The sequence below is a fragment of the Melospiza melodia genome, chromosome 4 (genome assembly GCF_035770615.1).
Source record: "Melospiza melodia melodia isolate bMelMel2 chromosome 4, bMelMel2.pri, whole genome shotgun sequence".
NCBI classification, from domain to species: Eukaryota; Metazoa; Chordata; class Aves; order Passeriformes; family Passerellidae; genus Melospiza; species Melospiza melodia.
The window spans coordinates 71,398,063-71,414,050 of record NC_086197.1 but is presented as its reverse complement, the minus strand read 5'-3'; the positions used below and the strand labels follow the sequence as shown (position 1 = coordinate 71,414,050).

At 38.9% G+C, this 15,988-nt stretch overlaps 1 protein-coding gene across 2 annotated transcripts in view; it reads left to right on the top strand.

The window, feature by feature from the left end:
- Positions 1-15,988, top strand: part of SRGAP1 (SLIT-ROBO Rho GTPase activating protein 1) — a 138,361-nt gene that overhangs the window by 69,817 nt on the left and 52,556 nt on the right. For both annotated transcript variants that reach the window (XM_063155143.1, XM_063155144.1), the window contains exon 4: positions 7,951-8,013. In XM_063155143.1, the coding sequence (XP_063011213.1) occupies positions 7,951-8,013 (63 nt within the window). The remainder of the gene's footprint in view (positions 1-7,950; positions 8,014-15,988) is intronic.

Sequence of the window (15,988 nt, the reverse complement as noted above, 5' to 3'; positions counted from 1 at the left end):
AAAGCCTGTCCTTGTCTAAAAAGCACACTTGTCTGTCCATGCAGAAAGGAAACAGTTTTCACTTACGTCTCCCAAAATAGTAACACTGTATTAATTAATTATTTTTAAAAATAATTTCATTGTGAATGAAACAGATTGAAGGCAAAGCAAGGATCTGCTTCTTAGTCCCTTGATATAAAGTTGGTAGCATATGCTGCAATTCTCCTAAAAGTGTTTCCTTTTCTTCCTAATATTAAATATGAACATACACTTTTGATAAGTATTTCTATTAGAGCCTTTAAGTGTTGTCTCTGTACATGTTTGTCCTTGTCCACGACTGTTATGTATTTTCATAACACATGCATGGTGTGTAAATCCCTCATGTACTAATCAAGCGCTCTAAGCAACCTTAGCTCAAGATCTACATCATGTGTTTGCAGGTGTTGTTGTTCAAATGTTTCAAAAGAAAAATAGATTATAAATGCATATATATTAGTCACAGCGGGATGCTGGTAGACAATCAGCATACAAAACAGTTCAAGAAGAGTAAAGGTTAAAAGATGTAAATTGTGTGATGAAATGATAGCAGCGGTACCCAAGTTAATGTTTTCAGAACAGGGACTTGGTTTCACATATACCCAACCATAGATAGCCCTGGGGTGGGGAGAAGAATCATTTAGGGACCACATCGATTGTTCTTGGAGGAAATGAAAGTAAAAACTTAAACAGAACTTCCTGGTATGCATTAAAACCTGTAACAGGGACAGAGTTGAAGTTTATATTTTCTCAATCAGTAATGGGTAGTTCATATAATATGTCTGACATGTAAAACTGTAATTTACTGACCACTCAATTTAATGAAATGGAAGATAGTTATAGAAATTGATCCAATAATGAGAAAAGTGATTTGAACGGGCTGCATACTGTCTATGTGCAGATATCTCAGAGTTCCAAACCAGTAGAATTTTTTTTTAATCTGGAATAGTTTTCCCTTTGTTTATGTCTTCTTCAATAGGTGTGCATTATTAGACAAATCTGTTTGCTTTCAGCATAGTTCAGTTTTTTGACACTAGAAATTTTGCTTTTTCTTCCCTTTTGCCCAGGTAGACTATAAAATGGTATATTATTAAAGTTTTCAGTGGACAAGTGTGTGTCCTTTTATATTCACTCATAATTTATTAATGGAGATTGCTGCAGCTTCTCTCTCAAAAGGAGGAGAATACATGGGTATTTTCAGTGTGTTAACAGGAGGCATAACATATCCCTGATAAACTTGTCTCTGTCCTCCATGTTGTTCCCATGCAGGTGCAACATTTCAAGTTTTCTCTTTCTAGCACAGCTTCTTGAAGAAGAGCTAGCATCTGTTCTTGCTTTTATATTCCTAACTTGGGAATATAAAAGGGGAAAGAAGAGCAGGGAAGTTGAGGTGGTCCTGCCATGCATAACTCGAAGCAGACACTAGTAGAGCCCAGATCCTGAGCAGCCCTTTGCTACCTTTCATCAGGGCTTGCCAGCTGACACTCAGCGTGGGAGTGTCATGTCAAACAGCTGATAGCTGAGGTGGAGCGTGGGCAGAGTTGAGCTAAGCAAAGGCTCTGTGCAGGGATCTGAGCCAGGCCCATAACTTAGGGCTTAGGGGAAGCGTGGCAGGAACACATGCAGCACCTCAGTATGGTACAAGTGAGCTTCGTGGGCATGTGCACTCAATGTGGCAATGCTTGTTCACCAGTATCGATTCTGAGCACACATTTTTAAGACATTCTGTCAGGCTCAGTACTTGTTGCAGAAGGTTGGTATTTCCACTGAGCCCCAGTGTGCACAGTTCTTGCTATGGTGCTTGCTGCAGAGTACTGGTGATTTATTTGCTGTTCGTTCCCATGTGCAGAACTGATGATGAAGCTCTTCCAGCCCAAACCCTTCCATGATCCTGTGATAATTTGTGTGAGATGTGAATGAGCAGTCTAACTTAAGGCACTCACAGAACTGCATAATGGATGTTTACTGGGCAACAAAAAGATCAGATGAAAAACACATGTACTTTGCTACAGTTCTCTATGCAGGAAAGAGGTCACAGGGGCAGAGAGAAGGTGCACTTAGAGTGAGAAAGGTGACAGCCAACATGTCCTCCATCAAAATCATATTCTCCCTGAAGAAAATGGCATTGATTTTGTTTGAGATTTTTTTAACATCAAATAGCATATTTAAGCAATTTCTGTTAATTTCTGTGATTCTGCAGATTACTTTCAGAAAAAAAAATGTATTTAGAATACAATAATGTCGGAGAAAAGTATAATCAGTCTCAATAGGTGTCATATCCCTGTGAAAGCATATGGAATTTGTTCATTGTTCACAGATTTTGGATTAAAGTAGAGACAAATCATGTCCTGCAGATACTTCTACTCTGGAATCTGATCATACTATTGTGTGAAATATGTACTGTCTCTCTAAGTAATAAATATTAATAACAAGTAGAAATATGAAGATTTTAAAAACAGACTAACACGTGCATGCTTAGTGTCTTACTGCAGTCCACGGTCAAGAGCAGGAAATACCTGTACTCTGTTGGTTGCACACAAGAGCATGTAATGTCTACAACTCTGTGATTCTATAATTTACAAATACCAGCTAGTCAAGCTTCTCTGTATTCAATTGTTAGATCTTTCAGTTAGATATCTTACAGCTTATTAATCTAATGGTGTTACAAATCACTACTTTTACCTTGTTTTAGTTCTCCATCAGTCCTGTAGTAGCAAGGTGCTTTACTCCATTTCCAAGTGTGGAGAGTAAGTACACACACCAAGCCCTTGATCAGAACAGATCTTCATTGTGCTGCTCTGAAACCTCAGTCTTCTGCTGCAGAAGGGGGAAGTGTCTCAGGGTGGATTGCCCCATTGCCCCACAAGCAAGATAAGGAGATAAAACAGCAGAGTCGTAATCACTCTGAATATCTTGACTCTTTCTACTTCCTCTTTTTTTCTCCCCCTTTCTCCTTCCAAGAGGATGGGACTTCCCATTCTACTTCTCAATGGTAGACAGTACTGACTTTTTCCATCTTGCTGGTGGGCGTGTTTGTTCTCAAATGAAACTTTTCCATGAAATGAGCCCAACATTTTCTAGAGGAGTGTGGCTTGAATTTGTATCTTAAGATTGACTCCAGCTTGAACTGTAGTAAAGAAAAGATCCTATAATTTCTTCCTTTCCCAGCCATGCTTTCCATTGGAGTATTGTTTTGTTACCCCTCCTGTGTGAGATATAGCACAAGCCATAAGTCTGTAGCAGCACCTTTCTCTCCTTGTTCTGTAAAGGTGTGTGCAGTAGCCAATGATGATCTGGTAAAGTGTAGTGGTGAGGGTGTCCTTGTTCCTTAGGCTTTGTACCTTGTCCTTGTCTCAGTCTCTGTTCTTCATCATTCTGTTTTTCCTTTGTGTGCATTTATGCATCTGTGTGTCTGGGTATTTGGATTGTTTTGGGGAAGTGATCCCTATTGGCTCTGCCTTACATGGTCTGATGGGACTGGATGTGCTGTATTCAAGTACCTGATTGTGTGTGGCTTTGGTGTCTAGTCTGGCCTCCTCAACATGTTGATATTAATTAATTTTGTTCTTCCAGGAGCTATTTGTCATTCTTTTTTTCCAGGGGTCAGGAACTGGCATCTGTTTAAATGTACTAAATGCAAGACAAAGATAGGATCTAGTACAGAGATTTTGTAGCATTTGTTGGGAGACATTATGTCAGGCCTCATACTTTCAGATAGGCACCTAATCTCTTCTTTGTAGTTGCTGGCATACAAAAGCAGTAAGATTGCTGTTGATGCCTGCCCTTCATGCTGCACATAAAATTACAAAAATAAAGTAGTGGAGTTCAAACCTTGCATACTTACACATTTCTTCAGGCAGATGGGGTAGCTGGCCTCATGGGAACAATTAAAGAATAAAGTAATAAGGAGAAATGTCAGGCGGAAGGGAAAAGTATTATGCAGAATATTTCATGCAGTGATTCTGGTTACCCCAGCAGTAATAATCAACTATATAAACACATACTCACAAAATCCTTAAGCAGATTTGTATATTTATAATTTATAAACATGTATTTTCCTTGGACAGAAATCTACATAAGCCAAGAAGAACATATCTTCCAATGTTTACAGTAAAAGATGCTGGAGAAACCAAGCACAATAAATATTTTAGTTCCTTAATCAGGCTATTAACAAGGAATATGACTACCTACTGAATCTGTTTGGTGTTATACAGATTGTGGCATATAAATTTTTTGCATCATTTTCTTAAACATATAAATGTTTGAAGGGATAGCAGAGCTGTTTGTTGCTACAGACTGGCAAGTCTGGGAAAAAATTTTACTGAGTTGGCTATGTTAGTGTCACACAGCTCATGAGACCTCCATAAAAGAAGGGTATGCACTTCACTTCCCACAGGGACCAGCAGCAGACTTATTTAAAAGCAATAGGCACAGAATATTTTCCTTAAATTATGTTAACTGAGCAGTGTTGTGTAGGCTAAATACAGACACTAAAGAGTCCTAGGAAGAACTGGACTGACGCTTAAATTGCAGTTAAAATAAACAAGAGTAAAGCTAGAGTGCCAAATTATACTTTAACTGAAATGTATGGAAAAAAATTTTAACAGATTTCAATGAAAAGATATTAATGTGGAATAAAATTTTAAGTTTTTTAGACTTTTATCCAGAAATACAAATCCTGATAACATCAGTAGGAGCACTGATGTTTTGAAAGTTGAGCACATACCAAAAGGAGGTTTTAGGTACACTTGCCTGTGGGTTGCATGTGTATGATCTATGCTGCCAGCAAGTGAAAAAATTACACTGCTGTCTCTTAAAGTCTTGAACCAAATTAGTAACATATTTAATATTTTTAGCAGGAATTTGCATGTGCTCTAACATTTTTATTATATTCTTCATTCCTTTGGTTAATGATTACTAGTGCATTTCTCAGGGGCACAGTGAGTAACTAAGCACCTTCAGTGATTGTTAGTCAGGTTTTAATAGCCTGATTAGAGCTATCAACTTAGCTCTGGGAAAATGTGTGCTGCATCTTATTTTCTGTTGTTTGAGTACCCTGTGGACAGGCTCCTAGAGGAGCACACCATTCACACATGCTGAGCCCTACTGCAAGGAATAGGTAGCATAAACAAGAAATAGGAAAGCAATTAACCACTAAAAATAAATTTACTTCTTAACTGGTGCTCTAACATGCCATATATTACATGCTAAAAGCCATGTTGCTTGCCACTCAAGTCAGCTTTCTTGATCCTAAATGGTAAAGAAAAATGTGTTGGTTCTTGAAAAATAAATCCCTTTTATACTGCTAAATTTAACCAAATTTCTTCTTTTTTTTTTTTTTTTTGGACAATTCCTACAAAATATTTCATCAGAATTGAAATGATTTGAAATGTTATCCATCACTGCAGGCATCATCTGCTAGTTGGAGTCCACAGATGAAGTGGTGGAGGGATGACTCCTTTGTGATTGTGTGGCATTGCTTGGTTGTCACTTCCCAATTTTCACTCTTTTTGCTGATCACCTCCCTCCTTCTCTTTATGCTTTCCATTTTAAAGCTTATTGTCCTTCTATAAAAGCATCTTTCTCTGTTGTGATCTCTTCCATTCACTTTCAAATTTACCACTGATCACTGTGTTGCCCTGGAAAAGATGATGTATGCATGATAGCCAGTAGATCCTGAGGCCTGGACTGTTTGTATTTCAGTGCTGGACAGAGCTTGAAAGGAGCAAAGGGGAAAAATGGCTCCTAGTAAATAGTGCTCATTCACCAAATCCACAGCTCATCTGGTGTCTACCTGCATCAAGGTGGGACTGCATTGAGAGGAGAGTCCATCCTTCAATGAACTCTGAGTGCTTTGCTTACAGTAAAACCTGAGAAAATTGATTTGGGGGTTTCTGTCTCACCTTCTCAAACAAACTTCTGCACTACCAGATTAAGGCATCCTGCCTTAGAGTTGCTGTTGCTGTATTTAGGGTTTGATTCTCATCAGCCTCAGGATGGCTGCGAGCAACAGTTGAAAGGGATAAACTGCTTAAAGCTGGACTTCATCTAGAGTTTCCTCCACATGGGTATGCTCTCATCTTAATGTCAAACATCTTATTTGTATGTCTTGCCCTTCTTTCTGCTAAAGTAATTTTAAAAACTACTCACATTCAGCACTATAGAAGTATCTATCCAAGAATAAACAGGTGGCCTCTGCTTGGAGCTTTGAGGAGATGTGTAAGCTGTGTTACAGCTGTGCTGCTGACTTTTAAAGGCAGGGTACCAATGTAAAGCAATGAAAAGCAGCTCAGATTTTTTCCTAAAGACTTTATGGCATTTCCCTAGAGCAGCTTGCAAATCTGCAGTCCTTTTCAATTCTTCATAAGCACTCTACTATTACATATATGAAATTTTGTTCTTCTTATTAGATAAAAATAATGTGATATTTGCAGAGAAATGGAAGTAGTAAGCCTTGTATTCTAGATACTTTGGAACTAATGCATACCTCATAAAATGCATCTTTGAAAAATGTAAGCAATAAGGAAAGTTTCACTGTAATTCTGTGTACCTCAGCTTCAGAGCAGCTGTCTTACTGTGCCTTAGCTACTACAGCTAATGCCCTTGGGTATACAAGAATTTCACTGAAGTGTTTTTTTAAATTATATTCCTAGCTTCTTCTCAGTGTAAAACCATCTTGCATTTAATGATTGGAGTGAATACTGATAAGTGATATGATGAGTGCTTTAAAATATTGCCCAGAGTTAAAGTAGGATAGTAGGAGCAGGAGAAAAAAACACCCCAAATTTTCTGTTTGAGCTACTGTATGTATCTGTGTCATCCTCCTGCAAGACACAGTGGGTGGGATGTGTGATGTAGTTTTTCCTCATACGTGGATGTCGTGCTGCTAATTCTCATTCAGAAACCCATTATTCCTTCCGGTGTTTTAGTGATGGCCAAGTATGCGCTAGCAGCTTTGGACATGAGTTGTCCATGAGGATTTTCCTTTGGCTTCCATACAAATACAAAGTACTTCTCATAGCTAAGGCCATTATCTATCGTGCTGTTGAAGTTTTTAGAAGCCAGACTAATTATCAATTTATTCTCAGAAAAAAAAATGTGATGCTTCCAGCATGGATGTTAGAATGCTGAGCATCACAGCAGAAGTGTAGCCAGGCTGTTTGCCAAGTCCTATAGCTCTGTTCTGTAGCTGTTTTCCTAAGGCTGTGATACAAATGCCTTCAACTCTTGCACAGTTGCCACCATTTGCATCAGATTGAGCTGCTGTGGAAAACTAACAAAGGAATATATTTCAATGAGACTTCAATTAAATGCTCTTGTTTTGACATATTTGCTTTGATAATAACTGCTGCTAAGCATTTCTTTTTTTTCTGGGTCAGAATGAAAGTAAAGTCACAGTCCAGAAAAGCTAAACAAAGCTGGTTCAGCAGCCCACTCTGTGGAATATTATGCAGTTGGCTATCTGTTTCAAAGAGGAGCCACAATTATTTCTTGCATAAATATTTAGATAGTTGTATGTGCTGAGAAACAAAGACTAGATGCAAAATTGGGCAGGATGTCCCTCTAGAATATCACATTCTGCCTGGTTTCGTTTTTGTATATATCATAGCAATTATAAAACAGTACACAGTTTGTTCTATTAAAAACATTAATCTTGAACTTTCCCCTTTCTGTTGGCACCTAATTTCCTGATGCTTTATGGGAAAAATACCTTAAAACTACTTCTGGGTTTCTTTTTAGGAGTCTTCTGTCCAGATGTTATCTGTCTGCCTCTGCATCCCTGAATCACTCTTTTTAGTGCACTGTAATTCAGAATGGTTTTTGGGAGTAACGTTGCATTCACTGTCTAGGATGAGCAATGAGTATAAATATCAAGAAACAAATGTATGATGCAGTTTTTACATGCCCTTTTCTAATGATTCTTTTTAATTACAGAGTAAAGAGATTTCATTTCAGCTTCATGAAGACTTAATGAAAGTACTTAACGAGCTTTACACAGTAAGTACAGTTACTTACTTAGCTTATCTTATACAAATTCCATATCAGACTACTTCTGTAAGCTTTAAGTGGACTTTCATTGACTAAGTTACCCCCAATGGAGTTACTTATTTTTATGTTTTACACAAGCCTAAATTATATTTTTGAAAAGACTACTCACTTGTTTAAAATACGTATGATAATGTTGTCAGGATTACTCTTTACTTGCAACCCTTTTTGTCCCCCAGACTCTGGTAAGCCAGTTTATTAGAAGTTTTGTTGTTTATTAATGAGACATTTCTACTCAGAGCTTACCAGAGCAAACTTCTTTCTTTTCTGCTTTGTTTTTGTCCATGCTGCCATCTGCTTAGTTTGACTTGTGGTCTACACTCTATAAAAATCATAGGTGTTTGCAGATCCATTGCTGTGCTGTCTAAATGTTACTTATGTGCCCTTCTCCATCCCTGACTCAGATAAGTAAATGATGAGAAGAAAAACAGAGGGTTTTGTAGGCTTCCCATACCATTTAGAGAGATCAGGAAAAACCACTGTGAACATTCTGGCAAGATCCTGCTAATCCATAGGCAAATCCGAGAGAACTTAGGTCTGAATTTTTTTTTTCTTGTTGAAACCCATTTACACAACTTGGTACTACAAAACAATGTCTCATCTACCTGATAACTATTTCCCCAGCGATTTTCTGAAGTGATGTGTTGTGAAAAAGAAAAAAAGCAATAATTACTTTTTTTGAAACACAGCTGTAGAATTAAGATGAATTGGTGATGTGCATTTCTTATAAGAGGCTGTTGATTTCTGCTCATTCAGGAATTATACATTTAAATGCTCTTTTTTTTTTGTCTGGAAGAAACATATATGCTCCAGTACCCTGTGTAACAATCTCTAGGCACCTCTGTTCCCCATCCTCAAGATTTGGAGGACCATAAAAAAAAACTTTACAGTATTGATATCAAGAAGCATTTGTGAAGTTTAGGAAGCTATCAGTGATCACTTCTCCACAAACAGAGCCCAAACATTAGTTTTGTGCATCTTGGTGATTTTTCTTTTCACCTAGGGAAAACCATGCAGCCATCAGTGGATGAGGAACATTTAAACTCAAGAAAAAGTTAGGTGGCAAAAAGGAGATGCAAAGAAAATTAGTCTAATTGTTACGGACAGATTCCCAAAGCCTTCTCAAACCATCACTTTTTATTTTGTTTGTTTGGGATTTTCTTTGGGTTTTTTTTGTCTGAAACCACCAGGATTTGTAGGGTGTGACACTGCAAAGCCTTCTTGGCTGAGGCCTGCAGTCCGTGAAGTGTTTTGGGATCAGCTTCTGCAAAGCAGCGATAGGCACAGACCGTTCCACCGCTGGGGGATCAGCGGCTGCCGCAGCCATGGCACAAGTGGGACTTCAGTGCTGAATAAGGCCTGAAGATACAGCCTTGTTTCAATTAAACAGTTGCATAACTCCAGTGTCTGGCGAGGCTTGGGATTAGTGCCTGTGCTCCCAGGGTAGGGAAACTGTGAAGCATGTGCTGAAATACTTTTCTGAAGTACCACTGAAAATCTGCAGGACTGGACTTCAGTATTTTCATTCTTTTTCTTCACACTAGTGCTATATATGCACACTGATAACCATCAGATTTAATCAGGTATTAACTTCCATATTATGTCTTCCAGTGCATGCTAATACCTTTCTTAGAATTAAAGATTTATTTTTTAAATGGGAATATTTTTTATGTTATAAAAATTCTGAATTTGTCCGCAACTTGAGTCAGGCTACGGCTGCAAGATGGTTTCTTGGGATGGAATTTACTTTACCTGATTTTCAGACATCTGCAGTGTAGATACAAATATCTTAGCATGCTATCTGTGTTCCAGCTAAAGTCCCTGGAAATCTAATATGGGCAGATGAGACCCCTTTAATCAGATGCAAAAATCTGCTTTAGATTAAGTGATCTGTACTGTTAACTTCATTGTCCAGCTTTTCATTGATTGCAAGGGCTTGGTCAGCTGTACATGTCCACATTTAGCTAAATAAAGCCCACACATAATAAAGTGACAATATGGTGCAGAGGAGCATCTGTTTCACTGCTTGAATGTTTAGAATGGCCATCATCATATCTGTGTATTTTATCTGCTCAAGTACATAAAGATAGAACAGTATCTAGACAGATGGGGACCTCATGCACAGGTTTTTAATTCTTTATGACATTTACTGTGTACAGAATAAGATCATAGTGGCCTTATCAGGATAAGTATCGACAGTTTTAATCTCCAGCAGTTGACATTTCTCGGTCACAAAAAGGAAATGTCATCTACTTGTTTGCCCCATGATTTGTAGAGGGGAAAAAGTTTTTTTAAAAAAATCAGTCTTTCTATTGTGAGATAAATCATTGTGTCCAAAAAAAAGCAAACTGATACGAAATCGGTGAGTAATATACTAATACTGAAGTCTCTCCCTACTGCTTAGTTCTGTTTGTTTGAAAGGAAAGGTGCCTTCATGAAGAGTAACTTAGAATGTGGTGTCATATTGGAATTTAAATACCTCTAAAGCCTTTGAGTAAGGGGCAAGTATCAGAGCTTTTAGTGTGTATGAAGCTTTAATAATCTGGTTATTTCTTATCATCATGCCTTATCTTAAAGCAAAGGTCTGTAAATTAAGGCCTTTAGGTTGTGCTGTCCTCATTAAAACTACACATCATGTACAGGATTGTTGAAGAAATAAGAACAGAAGCAGCTGAACCACAACTTCAGACGTTCTCAGAACAAAGCGGGCTTATTTCGCTGGAATAATCAGAATTTTGTGAGGGAAACCTTACTTTCTAATTTTCCATCTCTTCTATGTAAAGGGTTTTTAAATGTTACATTACATAGGTTTTTGACATGCTTTACAACTAACAAAAATGCATTTTAAAATTCTGTATTTTCAATTTTCAGTATTTTATGCATGCATTTTAAAATTTACTGAAAACATCATTCTAAAACGAATTTAATAGCTAAGCTTCACTTTGTATCTTTGTGAGTTCAGTGAATTATGACTGGCAAGTACTTAAAGCTGTGCCTGGTGTCTCTGTGGCTGTGCCAGACAGTTGGTATTTTCAGGTCTGCAGCATCCCAGCAGCTGCACTCCTCCCTTACTCCTCTCCTTACCACACTTTCAGCCAGTGCAGGCCAGGAATCAGTCCCATGTTTCAGATAAGAATATAAGCTATAGAAACTACAATGAAATGTACCTTTTGAGTGAGGGGAATGGGGAAAGGGGAGCTCAGTTAGTTGTGTGGGGTCACAGATAAGAGTTTTCCTGGCATTTACAGGGAGAAAAGTTGGTCAGACAGAAAGCTGGAAGATGTTTGGTTTATTCTTTTGTGAACTGAATCTTCTTACACACTGACTTAAAGAGACAACAGACTTGGCAATAAATCATCTTTGCAACATAGAAAACTCTGCAGTCAAACTCTTCTTCTCTTTCTCTGGGAAGCTAAAATACCTTGCCTTGTCAGATCAGGTACTGGTATATAGCAATAATATCTGAATGATGGGGAATTACAGGGAACAGAAGGTAGGCAGACACTTCTCTTGTGTTGGAGAGAGGCTTTCACTGGACTTATTTAGGGGTCAGGACATACTCATAAATGTCCTCTAAAAACGTCAGGAAGGTCACAGGTTTGCTGAAAATACAAAGCTGTTCCAGTAATAAGGCTGAGGGCAAATGGTGTGGAAAAGTGATGCACATCATAAAAGTATATTTTCATGTCTCCCACTTGGCTTTCCAAATTAATCCTACTGGCATCACACATTTCACAAGCAATGCAAATGTAAAGTGCTCAGAAAAAGGAAAAAGTGAGAGCAGTCCAAAGCAACTTGGATGTTAAAAAAGACAGGGCTGCTGTGCCACTTGCACTTTCCATTGATTTATCTTACTCTTGAAAAATCCTGGCTATTTAATTTTTCAAGGTAGTTGATGCCAGATTTTCTTTTTTTCTTTGCTGAAGTAACAGAGAATCTGATTCCTCTTCAAAAAGTTAAGTTCAGTTTACTGTGGCACATCAGGGATATGAGAAGGTGAAATTAGTAATCCTGTATTGATAGTAATATATGTGACAATTCCTAAAACCACAGCAGAGTTCAGCTTGGAATGAGTGAACAGGATGCTGACAACAGCTCAGTTTAACTGGTAGAGGCCACTGCTGTGGTAAAATTGGCATAAGATTTTGCTTATTTCTTGTGCAGAGCACTAACTAACCCAATTTAATGAAACCCTTGTGACTCCACCTTCTGAGAGGAACTCAAAGCTTAGCAGAGACAATTCTAAAACAATTCAAACAGGGTTGGTAAATACACCAGGGATGAGCTAGGAAATTACTATTTCCCGAGAAACACTGTGAAAAGGCTCTTAATTATGCAGTTTTATTATAAAAATAAAGTGCATGTTAACACAGTCATTTCAATCTATTTTAACTCTCTAGCTTTCAATCTTGCCTTGGTTTGAGTTTTCTAGAAAAGAAGGATGTGTGTAGAGAAGGAAAGCAAGTCCCCTGCAATGGGAACATTCTTCACTTATGGCCCATACAAGTACAGCACTAATTACTGTCTTGTTGATGGATTTGCCTAGATAACAACTGTGGGGTTAAATAAAATAATTACCTAAGAATATACTCTAGTGTGCCCTTCCTTGTGATAAATACTATCTTCTGCCTTAAGCCTATTTGCTGAGCTCTTACAAATGATGCTGAAACTTTGGCACACAAATTGAGATGTTTATGCTACCAAGTGAACAGTCTGTCACCTACAAATGTGACAGTAGGGTAGCAAAATCTTTTTCATCTGCTTGTAGTCTGACACAGTCATCTGACAAATATATATTTTACATCCCTGGATCAGCAGAATAAACCTGCTAAATTAATAGAAGATAAACTCAATATTTAATTTTAGAAAGGTACTAGTATGCTTTTAACAATGCTGGTTCACTACAGTGGAGAAATGCAGCAAATATCATTATGGCAATTCAGCATCTGCAAAATTGCAACCTTGCTCTCTTTTTTCAGTGTGTACTTGATGGCTGATCAGTAAACACTTTGGAGACTAACTAAAGTCAGTTCAGTGATGGATACTCTCACAGGATGATCTGTCAGTTCAACAGTTTGGTGGACATTTGAGAAGAATTATTACATGTTCATAGTTTGAATAACAGATCTGTGAATCTGTTGCATGTTCACAGATCAGAGGCCTACAAATCTCAGAACTTTTCATACAATAAGTCTATTTAGGAAAGCCTGTTACTGTGTTTAACAACATCTAACAGTCTTAAAAACTCCAAGGCAAAAAGATGACCTAGTGTTAAGGGGAAGAATCATATATGCAACTTAGCCAGCAAATTGTAAGCCAACTTGTTGGAGAGGTATGTACTGAAATACTTGGAAGCCAATTCCCTAGCTTATTCCCATTTATTTTTCCATATGTGTCTCTCTAATGCTTTCTCAAATTAAGTTCAGCTGCTGCAATATCAGCTCTTAAAAAAGCATTGACACATCATGAAAAAGGCTGAGAAATCATTAAGACGTTTTCCCCAAAGGCTTGCAAAATAACGATGTCACTAGTGCATGAGATAAGCATGCTATCAATATCACAAACTGGACAGGAGTCACGTGCCTAGGCTGATCACTGCTCTTTACAGAGTCTGTATTGATTCCTAAGCCAGTGAGGCATGAGTAGGACTGACTGATGGCCAGCCCTGTGAATACAGAGAAAGAACTTTTTTGAATTTTAATTTATACTCATTTATACCAAGAACTTGTGCAGAGTTTGTTTTGAGAACATGGATTTCAAGTAGACATCTTCATTCCCTGTGAAGGCTATGAGTTCCATGTAGTTCTCCCACAAAACTTGCCTATCAATCAGTGTGGAGTGAGACACTGGATATGGGAGCATGAGCTGTAAGCAAGCAGTGATAGGAAGAAACCCTCCTTGGTGATGTGAAGCTAGTGGAATCAGTGTGGAGATACTGGTGAGAACAGACATACCCTTGTACTCCTTCAAGGAGTGCTTCTTTCAACAAGGAGGCAAGCTGAAGTGTCAGCCACTGCAGAAGGACATTTATGCTAGTTTAAGAACATAATCTGCTAGTTTAAGAACTTCAATGCTTGTTGCTTTTGGCAAGCAGAACAAATCCTTGTTTCACCACTTAGGTGCTTTTAAACACAGTTAGAAAACTTTAAGATATATTTGATACAGAATCACAGAATATGCTGAGTTGGAATGGACCCTCAAGGATCATAGAATCCAGCTCCTGGCCCTGCATAACACCATCCTCAAGAGTGATGTCATGTGCCCAGGAGTGTTATCCTGAACTCAGGCAGGGCTTGGTGCTGTGACCACTTCCCTAGGGAGTCTGTTCCAGTGACAAGCCACCCTCAGGGTGAAGAACCTTTTTCTAATATCCAAATTAATCTTCCCATGACAATTTCAGGCCATTCCCTTGGGACCTGTCACTGGTCACCACAGAGAAGAAATCAGTGTCTGCCTCTCATGAGGAAGTTCCAGATGGCAATGAGCTCTCCCCTCAGTCTCCTGTTCTCCAGGCTGAAGAGACTGAGTGACCTCAGGCACTCCTCATACAGTTTCCCCTCAAGACCCTTCACCATCTTTGTTGCCCTCCTATGGGCACTGTCCAATAGCTTTATATCCCTCTTCTATTGTGGCTCCCCAAACTGCACACGGTTATTAAGGTGAGGCTGTCCCCTCCCTTGCCTGCTGGCAGTGCTGTTCCTGATGATTCCCAGGACATGGGAGGCCTTCCTGGCTGCCAGGGCACCGCTGACTCATATCCAACTTCCCCTCGACCAGGATCCCATGGTCCCTTTCCGTGGCACTGCCCTCCAGCCTCTCATTCCCCAGTCTGTCCATTCATCCAGGATTGCCCCATCCCAGGTGCAGAGTCCCAATACCTTTCCTTTGGTGAACTTCATGAGGGTGGTGATTGCCCAGTTTTCTTAATTTGTCAAGGTCTCTCTGCAGGGCCTCCCTGCTTTGGAGGGAGTCAGCAGCTCCTCCCAGTTTTGTATCAGCTGTGAACTTGTTTAGTACCCCTTCTAGTCATGCATCCAAGTCATTAATGAAGATGTTGAAGAGCAGAGGAGCTAAGACAGCCCTGCAGAACCCCACTAGTGACAGGTCACCAGTCTGATGTCACCCCATTCACTATAACTGTGCCAAACCAATGGGCCAGTTGCTCACCTTTCACATGAGGTGTTTATCCAGCTGTGTGCTGGACATTTTATCCAGAAGGATACTCTGAGAAAGATCTACTGAAATCCAAGATTACATCAGCTGACTTCCCTTGGTGGGACCTAGGTGGGTTACCTTGCCATAAAAAAAAGGAAATCAAGTTTGATCAACAGGACTTCCCTCTCATGAAGCTGTGCTGGCTGTGACCAGTGACTCTGTTGTCTTTCAGGTGTTTTTCAATACATCCCAGTATAATCTCCTTTATAGCTTTGCCAGGCACTGAAGTGAGATTGACAGACCTGCAGTTTGCAGGGAGGACCCTTCCTGCCCTTCTTGAAAACTGGGGCAACATTTGCCAGCTTCCAGCCAGCCTGGACTTTGCCAATTCCCAAGACTGCTCAAAAACTGAGAGAGAGGTTTTGTGATGACATCAGCCAGCTCTTGGAGAATTCTTGGGTTAATTCTATCAGGACCCATAGTTCCCTCTGCAGGCAAAGTACAAAAGAAAATAACTTTTCTAGGTGGTAAGACGCATTAATTAGTCTTGTTACACCAACTAAAAAGTCTCTAGAGATTACACAGAACAAAAGATAAAAAATAAAAGCAAACACCTCTAGCCTTATGTAAAGAAACACTTAGAAGATTTGAATAGAAAGGCCAGAAGAAAAGGGCACAACCTTGCTTTAATTTCCTTTCCCCATCATTTTTAATAAGAGCCATATCACTTTCTGTGCTTCTCTGTTTTATTATATAAGCCATTTCTTTGAAA